General features: G+C 54.7%; 1 protein-coding gene across 1 annotated transcript in view; it reads right to left on the bottom strand.

The window, feature by feature from the left end:
* Positions 1-3,828: 3,828 nt before the first annotated feature.
* Positions 3,829-22,094, bottom strand: part of LOC144474301 (uncharacterized) — a 31,210-nt gene continuing 12,944 nt past the window's right edge. The window contains exons 2-3 of the mRNA XM_078189023.1: positions 18,153-18,375; positions 3,829-6,708 (exon numbers count right to left, since the gene is read on the bottom strand). Coding sequence (XP_078045149.1) covers positions 5,829-6,708; positions 18,153-18,375 — 1,103 coding nt within the window. The 3' untranslated portion in view covers positions 3,829-5,828. The remainder of the gene's footprint in view (positions 6,709-18,152; positions 18,376-22,094) is intronic.

Raw genomic sequence — 22,094 nt, forward strand, 5'->3', positions numbered from 1 at the left:
AATTTGCGCAGCTGATAATCGGAGAAGCGACGAACCTTCCAAGCTTACAGACACCCTGTATAAGGAGTATCGCGTTCCCCGCTGTACGTACAAGCGAAAGAGCCACGGGCGGCTCTGCGCGGCTCTCGGCTCTCGGCTCGACTCGACTCGGCGTCCCCCGAAATAACTTTATTTGCCGGTGTCGATAATCGACGGCCGACTACCGGTTATTTGCATTTTATTCAAAGTCACCGTTAATTGCTTTCCGCGTCTGCTCGGTATTTCCACCGGGACGCGTTATTAATATTAAGTAGGTGTCGCCTGGTCGTCCCGGCGCGGCGAGCTTGTAAATTGTCAATCCTAAGATAGCGGTGCGGTAATCGATTGACCCGGGCCCGGGCCTCCCGTTGCATTCCTCCCCTCCTCCGTCGCAGAAGCAATTTCGCGCGGACACGACGATCCGGGACGACACCCTACTCGATTATCATGTAATTTAGACCGTGCGCGCGGATTACCGGCCAATGAGAACGCAAAGCGTCGTTCCTTTTGTTCCTTCCGCAAAGTCTTTTCCCAGCGAACTACCTTCAGTTCGCTTCCCGCTTAATAAATGCGATTCGAATCGTTTAGGTTGTGAAACGAGGAAATACAATAGCAGTGAATTCGATTTCAATTTAAAGGACTCGAAATAAGAGCCACGTTAGAGCGTTGAAGACATTTCCGTTGCTATGAGAGGGATTGATAATTACCGGATTACTTTGTGGCGAACAATGTTCGACAGATCGGAGGATCGGCGAGAGGCCCGAATCGGCGGACAGGATGCGGGGGCAGCGGCGAGGCGGCGAGGCGACCCGCGTACTTCTGTTCCGGTGATTCTCTTTTGTCGCAGGCAGTTTCAGGATGCAGAAGCCCGGCAAAAGCACGATTTGACCGTGGGTTAACCACATCCTCTCGGTCCCTTCGGAGGGGGCCCGGCCTCGGCTCGGCGTTCTTCTTCGGTTTCCATCGGCACCGCGCGGAGAAGCGGAGCACGCCGTTCGAGGAACGAACGGACGAAGCTTTCGCGTGGAACCCTGGTCTCGTCGCGGCGCCGCGGAAAAAACTGAAACTGTGATTTCCTCGCCGCTTTCAGCTAATAAGCGCATCCGTTCTACCGGCTCGACGGCCTGCAATTATGCAAAGCGTGGAGCGCCGGTCGTCGCTTCTTAAAGATTTTACGAGCGGCGCGTTAAAGAACGCGATATTATTTAGCGCGTTGCGCCGCGGAACGCCGCTGATCCGCGAGGAGAGCGCGCTCTGTCCCACGGAAGTGACGCTCGTCCGTGCCCGACCGACACGCATGCAACCGCGAGCGTGTGCTCGAACGCCGCGCCGCGCCGGCTCCGCTCCGGTAGAAAGTAAAAGAGCAACGCGAGACAATAAATATGTCCGCTTTCATCCGGGCCCGATTCCCTTTCACCGAAACGTCGTTACCCACGGGCCACCGTATCCGCCGCGGGATCTGCGAACGAACCCGCGTCGCGTCGCGTCGCGTCGCGGCGCCCCATGTGAAACCCGAGCGCCGCTGTCGAAAACGTTTCTACAATTAGCCGGCGCGGCGGAATCGTTTCGTTTCGGAACTTTCTGCGCGCGACGAACAATCGACACACCGGAACGACGAGCAACAAGCGCGGTCTTCTGCCTTCGCCTCGCACAATTCTCAGAGAACATGCTCGACTCCACCGAATCCCGCTCGTTGTTTCGCTCCGCGACGCGGTTTTATTATTCTCGGCTCGCAGCTGACACGAACCTGGCTAATCGCTACACGAATCAACCGGAGCGCGCCTTTCCGCGCCAGCACGTTTCACCTCAGATTTTCCCCCGCGTTTCTTTTTCATTTACTTATTTATTAGTGCCCGTTTCGTCGAATCGGCAACGATTCCGTTTAACGCTGGAAATAACCCTAGGCGTTTCTTCTTTCACACCTTGTGATATTATTCTATGAGAAACTTTCGAAACGTCGACCGAGTCTCGAAATGTATCGGTGGAAAAAGAAGGAGGCCCAAATTGGCGAGCAGATTTTCGGAGCGGCGGTTGCCGAGCGTCGAGAGTACGAGGGTACGAGGGTACGAGGGGCGCTGGGAAAAATCGTTAGCACGGTGCCAGTGGCCGAGCACTAATGGGGCCGAAATTAATTTCACGTAATTGGGTAGATAGAGGAGAACGCGCCACGCCGCAGTGCGCCTTGTCCTCCTTCTCCGGCCGCTACCCGTTTTACCCTAATAGGAATAAAATAAGCCCTTGCGCTCGGCAGTTAGCGCTCGCAGCTCGCTCCTACATAATTGCAGCGTCGGCTGACCAACGCCGGAAATAAGCAAACGCGATTAAGTCCCGAGCCACGCTGTCACGCTCCCCGGCGTTTCACCTTCGACGACTCTCCGAAACCCGAGGCCTCTTCCGCAAATTGCCGGAGTGACCGGGTGCGGCTGCGGCTGCGGCTCCGAAACTTGGCGGCGGTAATGGAGACGGCACGGCCGAGATCGGTCGGGTTCCTCCCGTGTAATAAACGTTCGCTATACTTTCCTAAGAGCCTCGAGAATACTTCATTAGCTCGCGACGACGTGCGCTACCGCGAGAACGCGTCCTACTCCTCCTTCTCTTCTCGACGATCTCTGCTCTGCTTTCGCTAACGAGATCGGTATAGCGTTTAACCATACGTTGCCACCCCCTGCAAACTGATCTACGTTTTATGTTTCTTCGAGAACGGAAATTAACCATTAATCCAATCGATAAAGGACACTTTTATCGAGAAACGAAGAAAAGAACATGTCCGAATCTACTCGGAATTAGGCAAAGTGAAAAGCTCCTGGACAAGGTGTAAAATAAACGCGAAACGATGCGCACTCGAGAAACTTAACGATCCGCAAACAATGGAAAAGCTTAGGCCGCACGTGCGAATGGCAATGCAAATAGGGAAACGTTAAACGTGCTGCAGTATGCATCGTCGCGTGGAAGACGGTGCCTGTCGTTTAAAGGCCGATCGGACTCGCTCGCAAAATGCACGAGACGGCGAATCGATAGGTAAAGAAGAAGGGATCGTTCCGAGTAAGCTGGATACCGTGGATCGGTCTCGGGTTTTCCGGGGCCATGTTTTCTCTGTTCATTTGCGAGGAACGTGTGTCGATCGCAATCTACCATGGATCGTTTCCGGCCGGCGATTAACATCGGCCGAGACGAAAGTGCTAATTCCTGGTATATTCAATTAAGTTTTACGCCCGCGGATAGTATAATGGCCGGCTTAATGGAATTCGGTAAATCTTCCTTGGAGCGAGCGGTGTATCGAGCACGGATAACCCGGTCAGAATGCTTCCCCCTCGCAGACGGCGCTTATCCGGCGATCGCATCGTCTCTATTATCGCTAACGAACTTATTATGGCGAGAAGGAAAAGAGGAAAACGGGATGGGCTGCACCGCCGATTAATCCTCCACCGCGAGTGCTGCTGAGTGATGCTCAGACCTGTACAGTGTAACGTGCCGCTTACAAATTGTTCGAGTTCGCTATTATTTTACGAATTCGTAAAATAATCGTCGATTCGAGTAAACTATAAAAAGATATAAAAGAAAAGTAATTTAATTGTTCGGTCGTAACAGATGATAAAAATAGGAAATAAAGATTCATAAATAGTAGATCTAATTTGTCTTTGCGGATCGAAATGGAGCCAGTGTAAGAGGATAAAAAACGAGGGATGCTTTAAATTTCGTATAATATATTTTCCATATAATAATTCTCGCTATACAGACATTATTTTACAAAGCATGATTTATACTATTATGTACTTGTTGCTGCATTTACTTAGCGTCGAGCCGCGCGTTACATCGCGCCAACATTTTGCAACGACCGCCGTCGTTCCTGGCTAATGGTTTCATCCTCTCTCTCTCTCTCCCTCTCTCTCTCTCTCTCTCTCTCTCTCTCTCTCTCTCTCGCACGATTTCCTCGTTACAGCCTAAGATTTATACATTCATAATACTGGTATTTCATCGCCGAACGCGGACCACCGTGTCCGTACAGCGGAGCCTCTCTCGCCGGAAGCGGCTTTCGAAGTTTGAAATTCGCGCGAGGAAAAACCAGCCGCGACTGTTCGGACACGCGGTTCCGCGATCTTCTACGTATACTGGAATCTGAAAAATACTTCGAAATATCTCGTTACCGCGGCTGAGACTACAACCGCGCGCACATAACTTATCCTCCGCTCGCAGCTATTTACACGTCTCAATAGTCCGACGCGATAATCGGTACGTCGCCGCGCGTATTTACAAAGGGGCGTGCCTGGATTAGGGGAGGCTCCTGGTCTCGGCGACTATGCGCATCGGCTTCGCACATTCCCGAAATACTATCGCAAAATTCGCGGAGTATCGAACCGAGGTGCGATCGAAGCAACTTATTTAATCCTCGCGAGTCGGCGGTGGCCTGGTGACAATCTCTGCGACAAGTATCTTCGAAAATGTCTTTTGAAACAACGTCGCTTACACGGGTTTAATTGCTTTTCCAACGCTCGTGAAATGTCACGAAATCGTGAGAAACGAAGTACGTTGGTTTGGAGTCGGAGACAGGTGTAAGGTGTACGCGAAACACGCCTGGAAACCGCAATCGTGTAGTTTGGACAACGTCCGCTGATTCCTCTTCGAACAATACCAAACGAAGAGAGCCTGACAAATTCGTGGCTTTAACGTCTGGAGACCAGAGAGCTCCCTTAACTGGTCGACTCGTTCCCCGAGCCGAGGGCCGAGCGGATCGGCCTCAGCTATTTTGAATAGGGCCCTCCGGAGGGATCGAAACGTAGGGCCCCGTTCCCGTTCCGTGTTTTTGCCGGCCGCGCGTAATTTCGTGTCATTTCAGATTTCTTCCCCCGCAGGCGGCGGGTGCACGGGCGAGCGCACGAGCGCACGAGCGCACGAGCGCGCGAGCGGGCGACCGGGTCCCCCTAATGTCTTATTAATTGTAGATTCGCGTTCGTACGCGATTGGCTCGCTTCCTGCCGCGACCGTAACCGTGCACGAGTCTAGCCGGCTCACCTAACCTATGGTTTGCGTCCGCTTTTCTACAGCCTGGCGAACCATTCTTACTTTACACCGTGCAAAGCAGCTGCATTTTAACCGCTTCGTTACCGTGGACGAGTCGCCTCGTCGCCTGGACGACGCCGTTGACGAGATATTTCGCGGCGATGCCAACGAGATACCTCTCAACGCAATTTCTACGTTTCAAGAACGAACAACTTAGTCTACAAAAATATAGCACATCATTTGTCCATCGTCGTCGTCGAATTTCTCCAGCCCGATAACGGAAATGTTCAGACTAAACAATTTGTTTGTTCCGCAATCTCGCGAAACGAAAATTGCAGCGCATCCGCGGCATGACCGGTGCGTGGACGCGGCGCAACCGACACAGTTCCGGCGAGGTATCTCGTCCATGGTAAGAAGGGGGTTAAAGACCTCCCGCCTCGAATCGTCCGCACTCTCGTTGTCCGCGAAGGTCCGTCGATTATCGCGATCACATCAGCGCGGCAATCGATGCCGTCTCCCGGCGTGTTGTCCCATTCGCCGAACGGCCGAGTCGCAAACTTTGGTTAACCGCACCACGCTTCCTCCACGCTCTCATTATCTACGAGATCCCGGATGTCCCGCGCCATGTCACTTCCGGCGTTCCAGCTGACGAAATCGAGCGTTCTCCCGTTCCCCCTTGGACGGCCTTGGCCGCGCGGCGGCTCGTCGTCCCCTCCTCGAGCAGCTCGGTCCCGATGCTGCTGCGACGGCGACGGCGGCGGCGGTGGCGGCGACGGCGAGCGCGTCGTCGGGGCTCGCGAGCAGGACTGGACCTAGATGTCGTGTATGCTCTCCTCGTCGCTGTCCGCCCTTATGCTCCGAGGGCTGTCCTCCCTCTTGATCGGCGAGCCGTCGCGGCTGTTGCTCCTGTCCCTCTGCCTGGCCCGGGTCTCCCTGTCCCTCCCGTCCATCATGTCCGGACTGTCCCTGTAGTAGTTGGTCAGGTTCGACGTCAGCGAGCCGATGGTGTTGCTGGGTCCCGGCTGGAGCATCGCCGTCGGGTAGAGCCGGTCGTCCTTGCGCATCGGGGACCGACAGCTCGGGCTCTTGCTCCTGTCGCGCTGTCTGGTAGCTCTGGTCTCCCTCTCCCTGGCGTCCGCCACCTCCGGGCTGTCTCTGTAGTAGTTGCTCAGGTTCGACAGGCTGGAGCTGGTGGTCAGGGTGCCCAGAGTGTTGCTGGAGCCCGCCTGCACCATGGACGGCGCGTACAGTCTCTCGTCCTTCCGCAGAGGAGACCTCTCCCTCACCGCCGGACTTTTGCTTCTGTCGCGCTGCCTGGACCGCTCCATCGGCTCCCTCTCCCTCCCGTCCGCCATCTCCGGGCTGTCTCTGTAGTAGTTGCTCAGGTTCGACAGGCTCGAGCTGGCCGTCAGCGAGCCGAGGGGGTTGCTGGGCCCCGGGGCCAGGATCATCGTCGGCGGGTAGAGTCGGTAGGGCAGCGGCTTCTGCAGGGTGACCGCCGCGGAGGCCTGCTGGTAGAAGAGCCCGTTCGTCGGCAGCGCGTGTGCGCTCGGGTACGGCCAGTACCGACCCGCCGGGTGCGCCGGCACCGCTGCCGGCACGCTGCCGTACAGCTGCTGGAACGCGGCCACCGCAAAGTTGTTCTCCGCCATGATCTCGATGCCCACCAGCGTCTGCCGCTTCCACTTTGTCCTGGAAAACAAGCGGAACCGAGCCGTCAGTCGCTTCCTCTCATCCACTCGGACGCCTACACTTCCGTCTCTTTTATCGGATATACGCGTGGAGCGTTACTACTTTGGAATTTAGGAAAAACTCGATCCCAATAGATAAGAAAACCTTGAACGATTCTGGCTAAAATTGATCCGAAAGTCGTCTGTAGGAAATTTCAGAGCGCGTCGGTTCGACTGGCTTCTAAATAACGCGAAGGAACCGGGCGGTAACCAAGCAAGAATTAAAGTTCGTTCGCGAGGTTCTCGCGATTATCGAGGGCTGATTCCGGGCAACATTCCGCGGAACATTCAGGGTCAACCGAAGAGCCGTTCATGGCTCCCCGCAATTTCCCAGAATCCACCCCGGCCGCCCCCATCGCCGTCCGATCTCCGTTCACCTACGTATGTAAATCTCGATCTGGGACAATTACGTTAAAACGGAGTGGCGTGCCGGCGAGTGGTTACGTTGGCCACACTGTCGGACGGCTTATTATACTAACAAATAGCCCGTGGAGTTTCCCTGCCTAATCATCGCGTATCATGCCACGCGCGCCGCTTCCTACGCCGCACCTGCGGCCGCGAAGGCGAACGCGAAGGCGAGGGCGCCCTTAGACGCCGCGCCGCAAAGATATATCGTCGGCCGTATCGATCCCTCGGCGCTCCGATCTCCGACCGCGACGTCCTTACTCACGGCCAGCCCTTGCGGCGAAGGGAAATTGATCGTCCGGGGAAAAAAACAATCAACGATTTCGTCGTGTCGAGCAAGAACCCCGGAATGCAGCCGAGAATACGACGCGGAACGCGTTTAGGGGTCGACGTGGGGTGTGAGAAATAGTTTCCGAGCGAAATCTCTGCCCTTTGTCTTTTCGGGCTGCTAGCGCGCCTATTCGCGGTCTTGTCGGTGCAATACGATCATTAAACTTTGACTTCTCGGCTGTACTTGGAAATCAAGAACGGATGGAGAACAGCGCGCGTAGAGAGATATTTGCATGGTTGCGCGATTAGCATGTTCGACTTTCGTCTAGGTATTCGAAGCGCGCGTTCGTCGCCGAGGGGAAATAAACCCGAGGACCATTGTAGCCGTGCAGATTACACGCGGAGGACAAAGAAAGAGGCGCTCGTCGGATGATAATGGTATTTCAATTGGTTGAATTACGCAACTCGTAGCACGGCGCGTAATTATTAAAGAGCCGTGAAGGAGAATTGCAGGCTCGCGTCGAGCGACACCTGGTCATTTAGCGATCTCGCTCGAGTTACAGGGCGCATCGCTCGTTTGTTATTACCGTAAACGTAACGCCGACTTATTCTGCCGCGACGAGATCGCATTTCTGCAACAAACTCGCGGAAAACGCCGAGTTCCGGGCAAATTACGATTCCCCCGCATCCAGGAAGAGTCTCTTTAAACTCGCTGATTAATTCTCGAATCGCGACCGTTTCCTGCACGCGCTGTTCCGGGAATGTTCTGCAAAGTTTGCGACAGAATTTCCCTTTGCGAAAAGCAATTTTTATGAAACTTCCACCCCCCTTGCATGCGTCTTGAGAAGCGCGCTCTTGGAAGCGGTGATATTTTTTTTTTTTTTTTTTAAAACCCGTATCGTAATGTGTATAAAAATAAATCGCGGAAGTTGCGTGACCGCGTTTTCAAACGAGCGTCGGATCGATGGAAAAATAATATCGATGGTAGCCGCGATGAACGACGGTTATACGGGTAATCGATCTCCGTTTACCGCGCTCTCACGGTCCGATAATCGGCGTATCGATCGGTCGCGTCGGCTAATTAACGGCGCGGTAATTAGAAAATCCGGTGACGGCGGTGGTTCGGCCGTCGACGATATTCCGGTGCGGGGGAGTCCGGTTCGTCGGCCTCCGTCGACGGTCACCGACGGTCAAACGTCGCGATTATCCCCGAACCGCCGCGATAAATCAGTTGGCGGCGTTCGTCCGGTCGCGGTCTCCCGATTAAAGGCCGCCGGCGATCCGCCCGCTGCGGAATTCGAGACGATAATTAACGACGAGCCGCCGTCCACCCCCATTCGTTACGCTTTTCCATGAAAACGCGGCGCGGCGCGGCGTGGCGCGGCGCGGCGCACTGGGAAATTAAAAACGCGGAATAAAAAATATCGCGGAGCTATACCTTCGAAACGAGGCTGCGAATTTCACGGCTCGCTGGACGAGAAATCGGTGGCGAGGGGGGCTCGGCGAGGGCCGGGGGGACCAAGTTCGCTGTCAGGTAATTAATAATCAGGAGATCCGCGGCTGGCAAGGGACAAAGCGGCTCTAACGGATATGCAGCTCGCACGGAAAATTCGACAATTAATATATTTCGTGGGGTGCATCCTCCCCGGCGTTCCCCGTCCCGTCCCGTCGCGCCCCGCACGGCCCCACCGTTGTCCCTGTTCCTCCGCAACGGTGCGCATCGTCGAAAAATGTGGGCCACTCTCTCGCGATATGCCCCCTGGCTCTCCACGCTTTTGTGACGCTGGTACAGTTGAAAGAGGAGGCTGGGGGCAGGGGGTTAGCAGTAAAATCGTTCATGAATTTTAAACAGGGCCCCTGTGAATCCAGCCACGATCATTTCTCATTTTTCTGCTGGCACCGCGTCGGAGAAGAGGAGAGACCGATAGTCGACGTGCGTACAGAGACTCGAGTAAAGGGGAAACAGAGAGAAAAAGAACGAGCGAGGCGAGAGAGAGAGAGAGAGAGAGGACCAGTCGCAATGAAAACCACTCGTGCGATTATGTGATGAGTAATGTTTTTTAATACCCCCACCGTTCGCCAGGGGTTGGCCCGGTCATTTTCGAGTGCAGCCACTCTAAAACACCCTTAATTGCCGTGCCGGCTCTTTGTATCGGGATTGAATAACCGGAGAGGGACAGAGAGAAAGAGAGAGGGAGAGAGAGAGAGAGAGCTGGATAGAGGGTCGGAAGTGGCGGCGGAAAGAACGAGGAGTCATTGATTTATCGTTCTCGAGAGGTTCGCCGGGTGCTGCCTCGGATCTTGAACAACGCCGAAGGGTGAAAGAAGGGTAGAGAAGTGTTAAGAAAGTGTAACGATCGCTTCCATCGGGGCTTAATGATCGTCGACTTTTCGAGACGCTGGAAAGGGGCTGTTGTTCCGGCCACTATGGGAAAGAGTCAACGATCCGTGTCCCTTCGCGCGGTGGCCAGAGTTTTTAGCGTGTCGCGAGGCTAAGGACGTTTGCCCGAAAGAACGTTATCCGAGTCGATGCCGAGAAAGGATGCAAAGGTCGATACGTTTCCCCTTTCTTCTTTCTATTTCGCATAAAAATAAAAATCCGTAGTCTGGATTATCAGATCGCGGCGACAAAAGCCAAACTGTGGCAGAGCGGAGGCAACGGTCGATCAGAGATCTCGGTTCGATGGAACGCTTTGCGAAAAGGGAGGGAAAGGAGGGAAAAGCAAGGAGGGAAAAGGGACCGGGAGTTTACGGACAGAGAGTTTACTTAAATCAACGAAGGATAAAAAAATTACGCGACCGATGCGCGGTAGAAAGGGGGAGGGCAGAGGCACCGATGGGGAGAGTTAATGCATTTATAATGGTGGTTGGGACTGGTCGGTGGTTTTGCGGTTGCGAGGCCGCGCGACACTAATGCACCCAAGCTGCCGGCTCGGTTGCGATAATAATGCCGCGACAGACAGAGAAAGGAGTCGGCCGAATAGGGCGACATATTTTTCAATTATTACTTGCTTCACTGACTACGGGGACACATGTTCCTCCGGGTTCGGTCTCTGCCTGCCTGCCTGCCTGCCTGCCTGCCTCGCTGCCTGTCCGTCCGTCTGTCCGACGCAGAGACAGGGGCACCGACTGGCTGTATCAATTCTCCTTCTCTTTCCCTCTCTTGCGCCTGCCTATTACCGCGCCTAAACGGGACAAGTTTTCAAAGGCAAAACCGAAGACGGTGCTAATACTCGGCTAGAGCGAAAATGTCTTCCGACCAGACTATATAAATATTTTGTGCATCGATTGCATATAGCTATCTGTTTCTGTCTCGAATCATCCGAATGCGAATCGGGTTGGTGTTAAATATGGTGGAAAATAACGCGACGGTGTCCTCTTTTGTTTAACCATTTCCGTTAGAAGTGCATGGGATCCGTCGTCTGTGCGGCTCGAACGCGCACGCACCGACGCGACAAAAAAACGGACAGAAAAAGTGAAGAAAACGGGTCCGGCGAAGTGCGAAACGAAACGGTGTTGCGCGGAGGAAACGGAAAAAGAAAGACCGTGGAAAGGTGAGCGGTCGACGTGGTAGAAAGTTTATCGGAAAGAAGCGATGGAAAATGTGGCAGGGCAGCGTTGCTCGGCACCGAGATTTGCATACCGGGGCAATTTCGGGCTCGTTTCGTCGAAAGATAAACAAATTCGAGAAAACGGCGGCTCGGAAGGGCGGTGGCGGCGGCGACGGCGACGGGTAACGAGCCGAGAAAATGGCGATTCGAGCCGGCTTTCGCCGCGGCGAAATCGCTCGGCGAGCGCCACTATTTTTAGACGAGAAAACCGAAGCGGAATATTATAGGGCAGATATAGGCCGACAAATGCGCATGCAAATAGATCGTTATGCCGGGCACCCCCGCCCCTTGGCCCCCACCCGCAGCTCCCGTTATCGGCGGCCGGCCGATTAGCCTCGTTTTTCTAGCTATTTCGTGAAATTCCGCGACGGCGTGTACTTGAAATCGTACACGAGATCACCGCGGCGAGCGGGGTTTCGTGACACGAATTTTTCTCGAATCACGCCGCTCGGGGAAACCGGAGGGAGCGGGGCTCCGGCGGAATCGGAGGGAACACCGGAGGGAGCGGGAGAGGCGCGGGGGAGCCGGAGGAGAGGAAAAGATCGCGTCGAAACGAGCGCGTTTGACTAGCCGAGAAATCAAGACGATCCGTTATAAAGCGGTTTAGTAGAGGCGTGGGAAGCTCGCGCGTTCTTCCGGCTGGTGTCGACGAAGCCTCAAGAAACAACGGGGCCCCGGATTCTCACGATCGCGATGTATCACGACGCGTTAGCCGATGTCGCCACGGTGTTACGGCGCCGCCGTTGCTGGCCGCGTTGCCATCGCCGCCGCGCGAGCCGTAAAAACCGCGTTGGAAATGCCGAGAAAAACGCGGCTTCTTCTCTGCATTTCTCCCTCGGTTTCTTTCCCCGGTTTCGCGGTAGAATTTGCACCTAATTTACTGTTTCAATGGAAATGTTTTTGCCTCGCGAGAGCGCGCGTCTCTAATTAACAGATCGCTGCTTTCCGCGACCGCCGCCGCCGCCGCGCCATTACCGGCCGTGCTTCGATACAACGCGAGCTGTAATTGCTATATTTACGAGTTCGCTGCTTTCTCCGCGCGACCCGACCGAATATCTTCTGCAATTAGCCGCGCGTAATTGAGGGAACGGGTAGGCTGAGAGTCTACCGCGAGCCGAAATCCTTCGGCGCGTTTCTTCCTCGTCGAACGCGAGGCGGAATTTTCAGCCGGCGTTTCGTTTCACCGGCATTTCGTCAAAATGCAAATTAGTTTGCCGCTGGATCGCCGATTATTCCGTTCCAGCTCCGTAGGCTGTGCACGGATTATTGCTCTATGCGAGAACTTGCGAGCATATCGTTCGATTGTACGAGGTACAATCGTTATTATTACGCGGAGCGAAAACTCTTTCAGATCCCCGCGAAGATATCGAGTGACCTTCGCGCGTCCATTTAATCTAATCTGCAACATTTCTCGCTACGCCTTACAACGGTGACGTAAATCTAGATGGCAATGCGTGGTAAAGTTACGCAACTAAAGATCGGAACAAATCGTTCGTTTGTGCCACCATTTGTGTCTTTGATACATAATCTCGGTCTCCGATGGCAACAGTCTTTGCAATTGCAAAAGGGTCTGGTTGAGGAAGGATATCTTTTCGATAACTGTTTCCCGGGTGGAAAACGGAAGACTGGTTCCACATAATTGATCAGTTTCCTATGGCGATCGATCGGCGGCCTTAGAAAAAAGTTCGAACGTTAACCGATGCCCAACGCGAGGTCGACCAAGTATGCATTGACTCGCGGAGGATCTCTTAATCTTTCCGTGGATTATCGCGATGGCATCTCCATTCCGAAACCCGTTAGCCGGGTGGTAACGCCGCTGTTTCTTGTTCGGTGTACGAGCTTCGTCGTTTCTAGATCGCTGTGTAGTAAAACGTTACAGCTCGGAGTCGCGCCGCGAGTTGATGGCCTATAACGAGCTCGAAACCGTGCGAAGGATCCCGGTGTCCGCGTCGTCGCCGATGATCTTTCCTCTGTATCATGTTTCCGTTTAAATGAAACTCAATATATTTTCTTCTTCGCGCAGTCAGAAGCGAATCGGTAATCGATACAACGTATCGGTGTGACCGGCAACTTTGCTGACAATCGGAGCTCCTCGATACGTAAATGCGCGACCATTTTGCCAACGATTTCGGTCGCCTTCGATTTCCGAGCCGGCAAAAATCTGCGCTCGCATTCTCGTTCCTCCATCACCACCGAACAGGTATGTAATTTCTCTTTTCTTCGAAGGCTATCGAAGCGTTTCTCTTTTCCGAATCGAACGCATAGTTTAACGAAGCACCGAGCAGAATTGGAATTACGATCTGCAGGGAGCTGCCGGTCGATTAATTTTTAAAGGAATGCTCGCCGAAAGGTCCTCGGCCTGGCAGGTTCGGCGGCGATCGCAAAGGCAAGGCGGTATGACGCGCGTTGGCTACCGAGCCGAGACAGCATCCTCGTCCCATAAGGGTTTCGAGCGAGGCTCGCCGAGGGCAGGCTTCGGACCAGGACTCAGCTTGCGAGTGTGCGTGCGAGCGAATCCTGCCCCCGGGACGTGACTCGTAATTCTAGAGTATTATGCGGTAGCTCGATGGTGCTTTCCAGCTCGACTTACGTTTTTTGAAATCGCTACCGAGAGCCGCTCCCCCTTTTCTTCCTCGGATCGGCCCCGATCCCGATCCCGATCCCTTTCCCGATCAGGAACTTCGTCATCCTCCATCCCCCTGGACGCCGCGAGTCTTCGATCGCCGGCAATGACTCGAGCGATCCGACTCGCGACGAACTCGATATTCCCCTCGGGGAACGCTAAACGCGGCGCGCTGTTCTCGCGACTTCGAAACGAACGGCTCCAGGTTGGGTTACAAAGCTGCTTAAGCTTCGAACGTGCGCCGGATCGCGGATTTTCTGCGGCGCGGCCGATGCAACCGCGCATCTGCCCGGCCGACGTTTAACCCGTTTGCAATTTGCATTCGCGACGGTGAATAACGTTCGACTGCCGGAACACGCCGCGGTATTTATGGGAAAGAGCGATGATTCTCCGCGTTGACCCTGGAACACCCACCGCTCCCCGATCCCAGTCCGCAGCAGCATATCGTCGCTGCTTACGCAGTCGTCCAAATTTCATTAACCGCAAGGGACGAGATCGACGGCGGGGTTAAGGCCGGGATTCCCGCTAATTGCAGTGCTACGGTTTCCCCGACGATAAATCCGGCGCGATCGCGCTAATCCAGCTGCTACGCGGAGATCCGCGCGTGTCCGATGGCCGATAAATCCTTGCAGGAATTACATAAACGAGCGGGTCTTAGTTCGCAACAGAGTTCCATCGAGCCTTGGCGAGTTTTCGCCGCTAAACGCAGATTCATTGGCATTTAAACGCGATTCAAATTAATTTCTCAACGATTCAAATTTAACAAATAAATGGGGTTGATCGAATGCGTCTTATTCGAAAAATGTAGAGAGACTCATGCTCGATATGGAAGAGAAGCGCTCGGCTAGGCCGCGGTAACCTGCTCCGCTCCCCTAGTTCGGCTTCCGGGGCGCGAAAAAGCTAAATGATCGAAAGCGCCGGGGCTCTCGGCGCGCGTTAAGCGATCGCCACCGCGCCGACTCACGGTCGTCGCGGCCGTCGCGGCCGTGTCCGTAATTAGCCGATAAGTAGGGACGGAACTGGCGAGTAGCGCGAACGAGTCCTAATGACTTCTAAATAACCGAGTCGTCCGCGCGTTCTCGGCAGAAAAACCGGCGAGCGTATCGCTTATCGCGGCTCCGAGAGCGGGTAATTTAGCGTTGGCCGGGTTCGATCGATCCACGGGAAACGCGTTCCCCGGTGAAAATCAGCATAAGCCGCTCTCTCGCCACGCGTCTCGGCCGAGCCTCGATGGATCGTTTAAATCGCCGCCTCGCCTCGCCTCGCCTCGCCTCGACTCCACTCGTCCAGTCGCGGCTCGAGCCGGCCAGTCATTACCTGTCCGCGTTTGCATCGGTTTTCTCCACTCGTGTTCTTTGTTTACACGGATCTCGTTACCCGAGTGATTTGCCAATCAGCGGGGCTTCTATTACCCGCTTAATTGCTCGTTGACCTTTCCTGCGTCCCTCTCGCCGATCGATCCGGCCCGATCGGTATCGGAAGAGGGCCCTTTTCGCCTTCGAGGCCCAAATCGCGTTCCCGACAATGCTCGTCGTGATCAAAGCTTCGTTCAAATTTTCGTACGGAATTTTTCTGTGCCATAGTTTAGAAGCGATTAGAAGAACAAAAGAGCCGAACAGCGAAGCGGATAAATTCGATTTCACCGCGACCGTTTCGAGAGTCGAATTTCAGCGATTTGCGAGTTTCGCCGCAGAGAGCGGTGGAAACTCGCGGGAAACTCTACGAGAAATTAACGACACGCGTCGGGTTTAACGGCCTCGAAGCTGAAAACGCCTTTTTCCGTCTCGTGGGCGGCGCGGTTCGCGGCGGTTCGCGGCGTTGGGAGCCGAGAGGGAAAAAGGGACGCGAAATCCGTCGCCGTGGCGCCCGAGGTGTGGCCAAGGCGCCTCCGCGAAAAGGCGCCGAGTCACGGCGCGGTTGCAGAGCGCGGTCGCAACGCGGTTGCAGCCGCGGCACGGCGCGGCACGGCGCGGCCGAGCAACAAAAGTTTAAGCGGGCACTTAAGAAGCCGACCGACGGAAGCGTCACTAATTTTCCCCAGTTTTTGTGGCCTCTTAGCCACCGCCGCGCAGCCTCCCCGCTCTCGTTCCGCCGAACCGGCGATAATCATGGCACGCGTATACCTTTGCTTCTCGCCCGAGTCCAATTAACCCTTTAACACATTGCCGGCTTGGCCATTCTTCTCGAATTTCTTTAGAATCATTTGGCAATCTTTTTTTATCCTCGGCAATTGGCCAGGCTACTTTACGATTTTTTTCATTCGAAACCTTTGGATTGAGATTTCATTTGCGGAAGAATGTTTCCGTAACCGATCGCCGGCTTTGACCAACCTTGAAGCGGCTGAAAGTGGCTGAATAATTTCTTTTCCAATGAGACTTTGGCTAGCAATGATTATCGAAGAAATTCACCGAACGTCTACTATTATCTCCATTTCTTCGCTCTATCTCGATCATTTCTATATCGAATGTGATATAATATATACATAGATCCTGAGAGATGAAAATTTTGATGGAGTGTCTCAGAGTCGATCTGGACCCAGGTTCTAGAAGGCATGGTTAACGTAGCAAAAAAAGCGAGAACAGCCCGGTCCCGATACAAAGAAACGTCCGAATCACGGTCGACGCACGCCCCCGGTAAATGAAAACGGGCCAGACTTTGTAAACGGGCTCCTCCGACTTGACGAGCTCTCCGGGGCTCCGTGATAAGAAACCGGCGAAGAAGCTGATCGATCGTGGCCAGCTCGACACCTTTGGTTACTTTGTGCATGTCAATCGGGGGATGCCGGGCTCATCGGGCCGCGGCTCGCCGGGCCGAGAGTGTGTTAGGAGAGTTCTTCCGTGACGGCGCGTATCGAATCCGTAAATGGAAATCGCGGCGGCCAACAAAGGCGCTGTTTACGTGGTTAAACGCAAGGATCACCGGGCTCCGGCCAACGGTTCCCGGCAGCATCTCGACAGTCATCTACTCCTCTTGCTCCTGGACGGCCGCACCGCGCCGCACCGCTCCGCTCCGCTCCACGTCGCGCCGGTAATCGCCGGCAGCGTGAACGATCCCCGAAAAAAAGCCGACTTTTTGCGCGGCGAACTGGCCAGGATTACTTTACGATCGGCGAATCATTTGCGACTTTCGTCCGCCAATTAGTCTCGGGACACGGTGCTGCCGCGGCGATTGTCGCGGCTGGCTCCTCTGCCAACACGTCTAAGTGAAAAATGCTACAGAGAACGCAAGGTGCTACCTCTCCCCAAAAAAGCTTCCTACTGTTCAGGGCTTTGCACGGTTTTCTATAATATAATATTAAAGTTAACGAGTCGATTTCTTTAACGAAGATTAGACGAAGCTGCGCAGTCGATTACAGGACGGCAGGCCAGCGGCATCCTTTGTGGCCAAAGTTTTAAGGTCTACCGTTTCTACGAGTCATTCGACGGCGCCTCGGCCGACGACGGTCTCTTTCGCCGATCATCGCGCTAGTTGCTCGCCGATATTTCAAATCTGACGAGAACGCTACAAGAATTGCCAGCACCTAAGTCCGTTTTGCTACATCGACGTATACTTTTCTTTGCCCGGAAGCAGCCGAGCCCTGGCAGTCCAGAGAATTTCTAACGAAACCGCGATTCAATTACATCGGGTGGCTTGCATTTTAATCCGCAGACATTGAAATGCCTCGAACCCCTTGACTCCGAGTCACGGAGGACGCTCAAAGTATGCCGCAGTCTTATGGAAAATATAAATTTCAAAAGAATATTCAAGCAGCCCGAACAGAAGCGACATTATTATTTTCTCCGGGCTTTAAGGGTTGAGCAGTTTGCGTGTGCTGCCAGGAGGTAGCGAGTTTCCAGGGAAAGTTTCTCTTTCGCGGGAAGGTCTTCTTCGGCGGAACGGATTCGCCGAGATAGCCTCGGGGTGGAGCTTTTCGGCGGCGATTAGCTTCGGAACACCCGCAACACGTGACTCCGCGACTTTTGGCCCGTTTAGTTTGGACAAGCGGCTCGGGCCGGGCTCAAAGGCAGAGAATCGTTAACGAGGACCCCAACGAACCGCGTCCGGCGTCCGGCGTCCGGCGTCGGCGTCGCCGGAAGGCTGAAACCGTGCCATTAGAGACTAACGATTGGACCGTCGATTGCGAGACCGCTTCGATAATGAACGGGTACGGTAACCGTACGCGTCCGCGCGTTTCTAATTCGGAATCGTATCATCGAGCCGACCGGACCACGAGCCGATCGGCCTTGCTTTATCGCGGCCGCCGTTCCGCCGCGACCGGAGAAAATTTGGTCGATCGTTCTTTCGATGTTTACGAACGTCTGGGATCGAGACGGCGATAAAACCGGCGCAAAGAATTCGAAGCCGACGACGTCTCGCTCGCGACGTAACGAGATAACGAGATAACGGCGCGAGCGGTCGTTTATTATTCGGCCGGATTAGCCAGCCATTGTCCTCGCGGGAAGAAAGAGGCGAGCGATTCGTCAAGAGCCCGACAAATGTCCGGTCCTGCGATCCTACCTTCTGTTCTGATACCACGTCTTGACTTGGGTGTCTGTCAGGTTCAGTTTCACAGCCAACTCCATCCTGTCCTGCACGCTCAGATACTTTTGTCGCTCGAAGCTCTTCTCCAGGGTCTGGAGCTGAGTGTCCGTGAAGGCCGTCCGCGCCTTCCGCTGTTTCTTGCTCTGCGCCGAGCTCAACGTGCTCGACGACGAGCTCTTCGGCTCGTCCTCTTTGCCACCTGCGAACAGAATCGGCTGGATCACTCGGAGCTCGCCGGAGAAAATGCCAAGCATACGGATAAAACGCGAGCCGACGCGTTCCAAATATACTTTCTCGTTCGAGCGGACCGAACGGCGGCTGCGACAGCCTTGGAAACCAAATGAAATATTTATACTCTCGAGTTTGTTCGCTCGTTTCAGGCGTTTCCAATAATTATGGGCGTCTGGCAGATGTCGGTGTTCGAACGGTCGTCTCGTTGATTAATTTTTAAATCCGAATAAGAGCTATGTCGAACGAAGCAACGTATCTTATAATTTAATTCAACATCTATTTTTGTAAAGTGACGCAGAAACCTTGAAGCACGTGTGCCAGCATTTCCGACAAAGGCGAGGAGGAGCAATTTAGCAGCGAGAGACAAATCGATATAATTGAAATGATTGAAATAATTTTCGTTATCGACTCGACGTGGAAACGCGCGCTGTTGAGCACGATTGTTGGGCACGATGCAGTCCAGCCGCTCAAAATAAGAAATCTGCATCCGAACTTGAACGTTTCGACGCGCGAACCAATTACAAAGATACTTCCTGGCGAGGTTTTTCTTTGAATTGGGAACGCGACAGGCGCGACGACGATGCCGCCGGATAGCAGTCTGTCAAGCCCACAAAAGAGCGAGAATAAAATCGCGCGAGCCGATACAAAGCCGGTGGGAAGGGTTGGGTAGGGGGTTAATAAGTCAGCACGGGATCCACCCTGGCGGCGTGGGTCAACGAAAATCGCCGCAACAACGGTAAACACGGGGATCCTCGGACAAGTTCGAGAGGGTGGCCGGCGGGAGGGGTTGAGTTGTTCGATGGAAGAGAGAGAGGGAGAGAGAGGCTTTATTGCTCGGCCCGTAGGGGAAGTAATCGATGCTACGTTTTTGCTGGTCCCCGCATGGCGATCGCGGCCGCCTCTCTATCGGCGGCGGAGAGATCCTTTTGTTCTCAGCCGGAGTCCGCGCAGCCGTGAGCCGATTGGCTGGTATCGCGGATTGGACCACGCAGCCGCGTCGAGACGCCGCAAATTATCCCCCCGTTTCGCCGGCAACCCACGGAGAGGGTGGGATTCCCCGAGGAAACCGATTACACCCGATACACGTCGGCAAGTTGCGCTTCTCCGCGCTTCTCCGCGCTTCCCACTCTCGCACACACGCGCGACTACGCGCGCACACACGTTCTCGCGCTCCCCGGATCAAATCTGACGCACACCAGCCCTCGCCCGCTCCCCCTGTCCCCGTTCCCCGTCCCCGTTCCCCGTTCCCCGTCCCGTTCCCGGTTCATCCCCCACGAATCTCGTTAACGATGTTCCTTTATTTTTCTTGTATTTTTTCGCGTTCGTGCAGACGCAATTTTCTAGCCGCTCCTATAGCCCGTCACAGGGAAATAACACGCCCCGTCGATGCGAAACCATTTCCATCGCTGCCATCCTGGCCGAAGCGATCGCCGTCCTGTCCGTGTCCCAAACTCTCTGTGATCCAGGATATCGCCCTTCGGCAATGGCTGACTAATTCGGACGATCGTTTGGCCGGTTAGGGAAATCGGGGGGCGGTATCTTGCTACGTCTCTACGCGCGGGGGCTACTCTCGTGGACGGAGTAGCGTAGCGTGGGGTAACAGAGATCTCAAGATTTTCGTGCTCGTCTCGTCGTCGCGTACTCTTCTCGACGAGAAGACGAAAATGGAAGTCGATGGAAAATTGGCGGATCCTTGCGAGGGGGTGAGACGGTCCCACCAGGGGACCGATCAGGGAGCCAAGCCCCGCGGGAGCCGAGCCGCGGGCTTCGGAAAGCATCTAAAGGCCCGTTGTCGCGAGCTCATCGATTGGAACGGTCGTGGGTGGAAGAAAGAAGCTCGGCTTTGGCAGGGCGGGGGGTAAGACGCGCGGGGAAGACAGGGAGAGACACGGGGTGGCGACGAGACGAGGGGGCCTGAAAGAGAGAGAGCAAAGTGGATCGAGTTAACTCGAACGAAAGCGTGGCTCTTAGCCTCCGTTTGATCGGCCAGATTCGCTCGAACGGATCCGGGACTGGTCCGCCATGTTGGCAAAGATGGCCGACGATCCCTCAGGAAAGAAACGGGCGGAATTCCATCGCAGACGGCGTCGGCTCTCTCTCTCTCTCTCGCTCTCGCTCTCCTCTCTCGACCGGAGGTCGGGCCACGAGGGAGAGGGATGGGACGAGCGGTGGAAACGGAGGTTGGAAAACTAAATTTACTATGTGATACACTTAGAGCCCCGGGTCTCAACCGACGCAGTCCTCTTTTTTAGACACTTCCAAGACGTTGGACTGAAACTTTTTCACTCCCGTCCCACCTCCGCCCGCGGAGAGAGTTTGTAGTAACTCGAGAACCATCGCGAAACAGTCGTCCTCCTCTCCGCTCCCTCCCTCCCTCCCTCCCTCTCCTTCTTTGCCTTGTTCCTTGCCTTCCCTCCTTCCTCGGTCGCCTCCGTCTTCTCCGCGCCGGTCTCTCCACTTTTTCCTGTGGAAAAGTACGTTTTCTAGGTTTCTTCCACCGCTTACTCCCACAGCACGTACCACCCCGGGGCTTTATCCGTGAGCTGGCGCTCTTTACGAGACCGCTTTGTGTGTTTCACTTTGCCAAAGATGGCGGAGCTGCCACCCTCTCTTCGGGAAAAACGGCTCCTCGGACTGCGCTATTCGAGGAAACGACGGCGAAAGTCTCGGTTCGCCGGATAGCGATCGAACCGCGTACGGATCGCTTCGAATGTTCAACTCTCCGAGCTTCTCCCGTTCTCAGCTTCCGCGATCTCGTTTCTACGATCGATCGAATTAACGCGCGACCGACGCTTATACTCCCAATATACGAGCCCAGCCAGCTACGCGAATCGAATCGAGTTCCTGTAAGAGGCGGAGCTCTAGGCACTACGATCGCAAAATGAACGATTAACGATTGTCCTCGAATCGTTCCGCAACGTTTCCAGCTACTATGTGTACTCGGCCGTCTACCGTCCCCGCCACCTGTTCCCCCGCGACATAACGCGAAACGTCGAGTTTCGGTTTTTCCGGCACTTCCGCGCAAACATCGTGCGTCATATCGGCTGTCGGGCGACATACGCCCCCGCGAAACTTTATTCTTCTCGAGTTGGCTCGCAGAAGTCTACCGGCCGGGCCCGAAACTTTCCAACTCTTTCGGGCGGTGGGGGGGTTTTTCCGCGAATCGGCTCGCGGTGGATATATTTCCAGCGGCGTGTGGCGATTCGCTGGAAGGATTATGCGACGAGTTGCGTTACTTTAATTGCGGCCGCGCGGGTAATTGTTAGAATAGACGTCAGAAATACGACGGCGCACCGGATGCGGCGGCGTGTATGCGCCAATGAAAATTGTCGTGTTTCGCGTGCAGGTGAGAAAGAGAGCGAATTGTACAAACGGTGTGGAGCGATGGAGAAGGACGGGGAAACGGTATGGGAGCGAGAGAGAGAGAGAGAGAGAGGGAGAGAGAGAGAGAGAGACGGAGAGGTGAAACGAGGACCTCGCGTGCTGCGAGGCAGCGGCGCGGTACAATGTACGGAACATAAAAGCGAGATTAACAGGATGTTTATCGAGCAATTATTCGCTGCCGCAATTAGTGCCAGCATGGTCGTCCCCGTCACCGACAGGCAGGTATCGTCTTCGGCCGGGTTCACGCAAAACGTTCCCTGTTTTACAAGGAAACGCGACACCTGCAGGATGTACAGGCGATTA

Source organism: Augochlora pura, chromosome 8, assembly GCF_028453695.1.
Source record: "Augochlora pura isolate Apur16 chromosome 8, APUR_v2.2.1, whole genome shotgun sequence".
NCBI lineage: Eukaryota > Metazoa > Arthropoda > Insecta > Hymenoptera > Halictidae > Augochlora > Augochlora pura.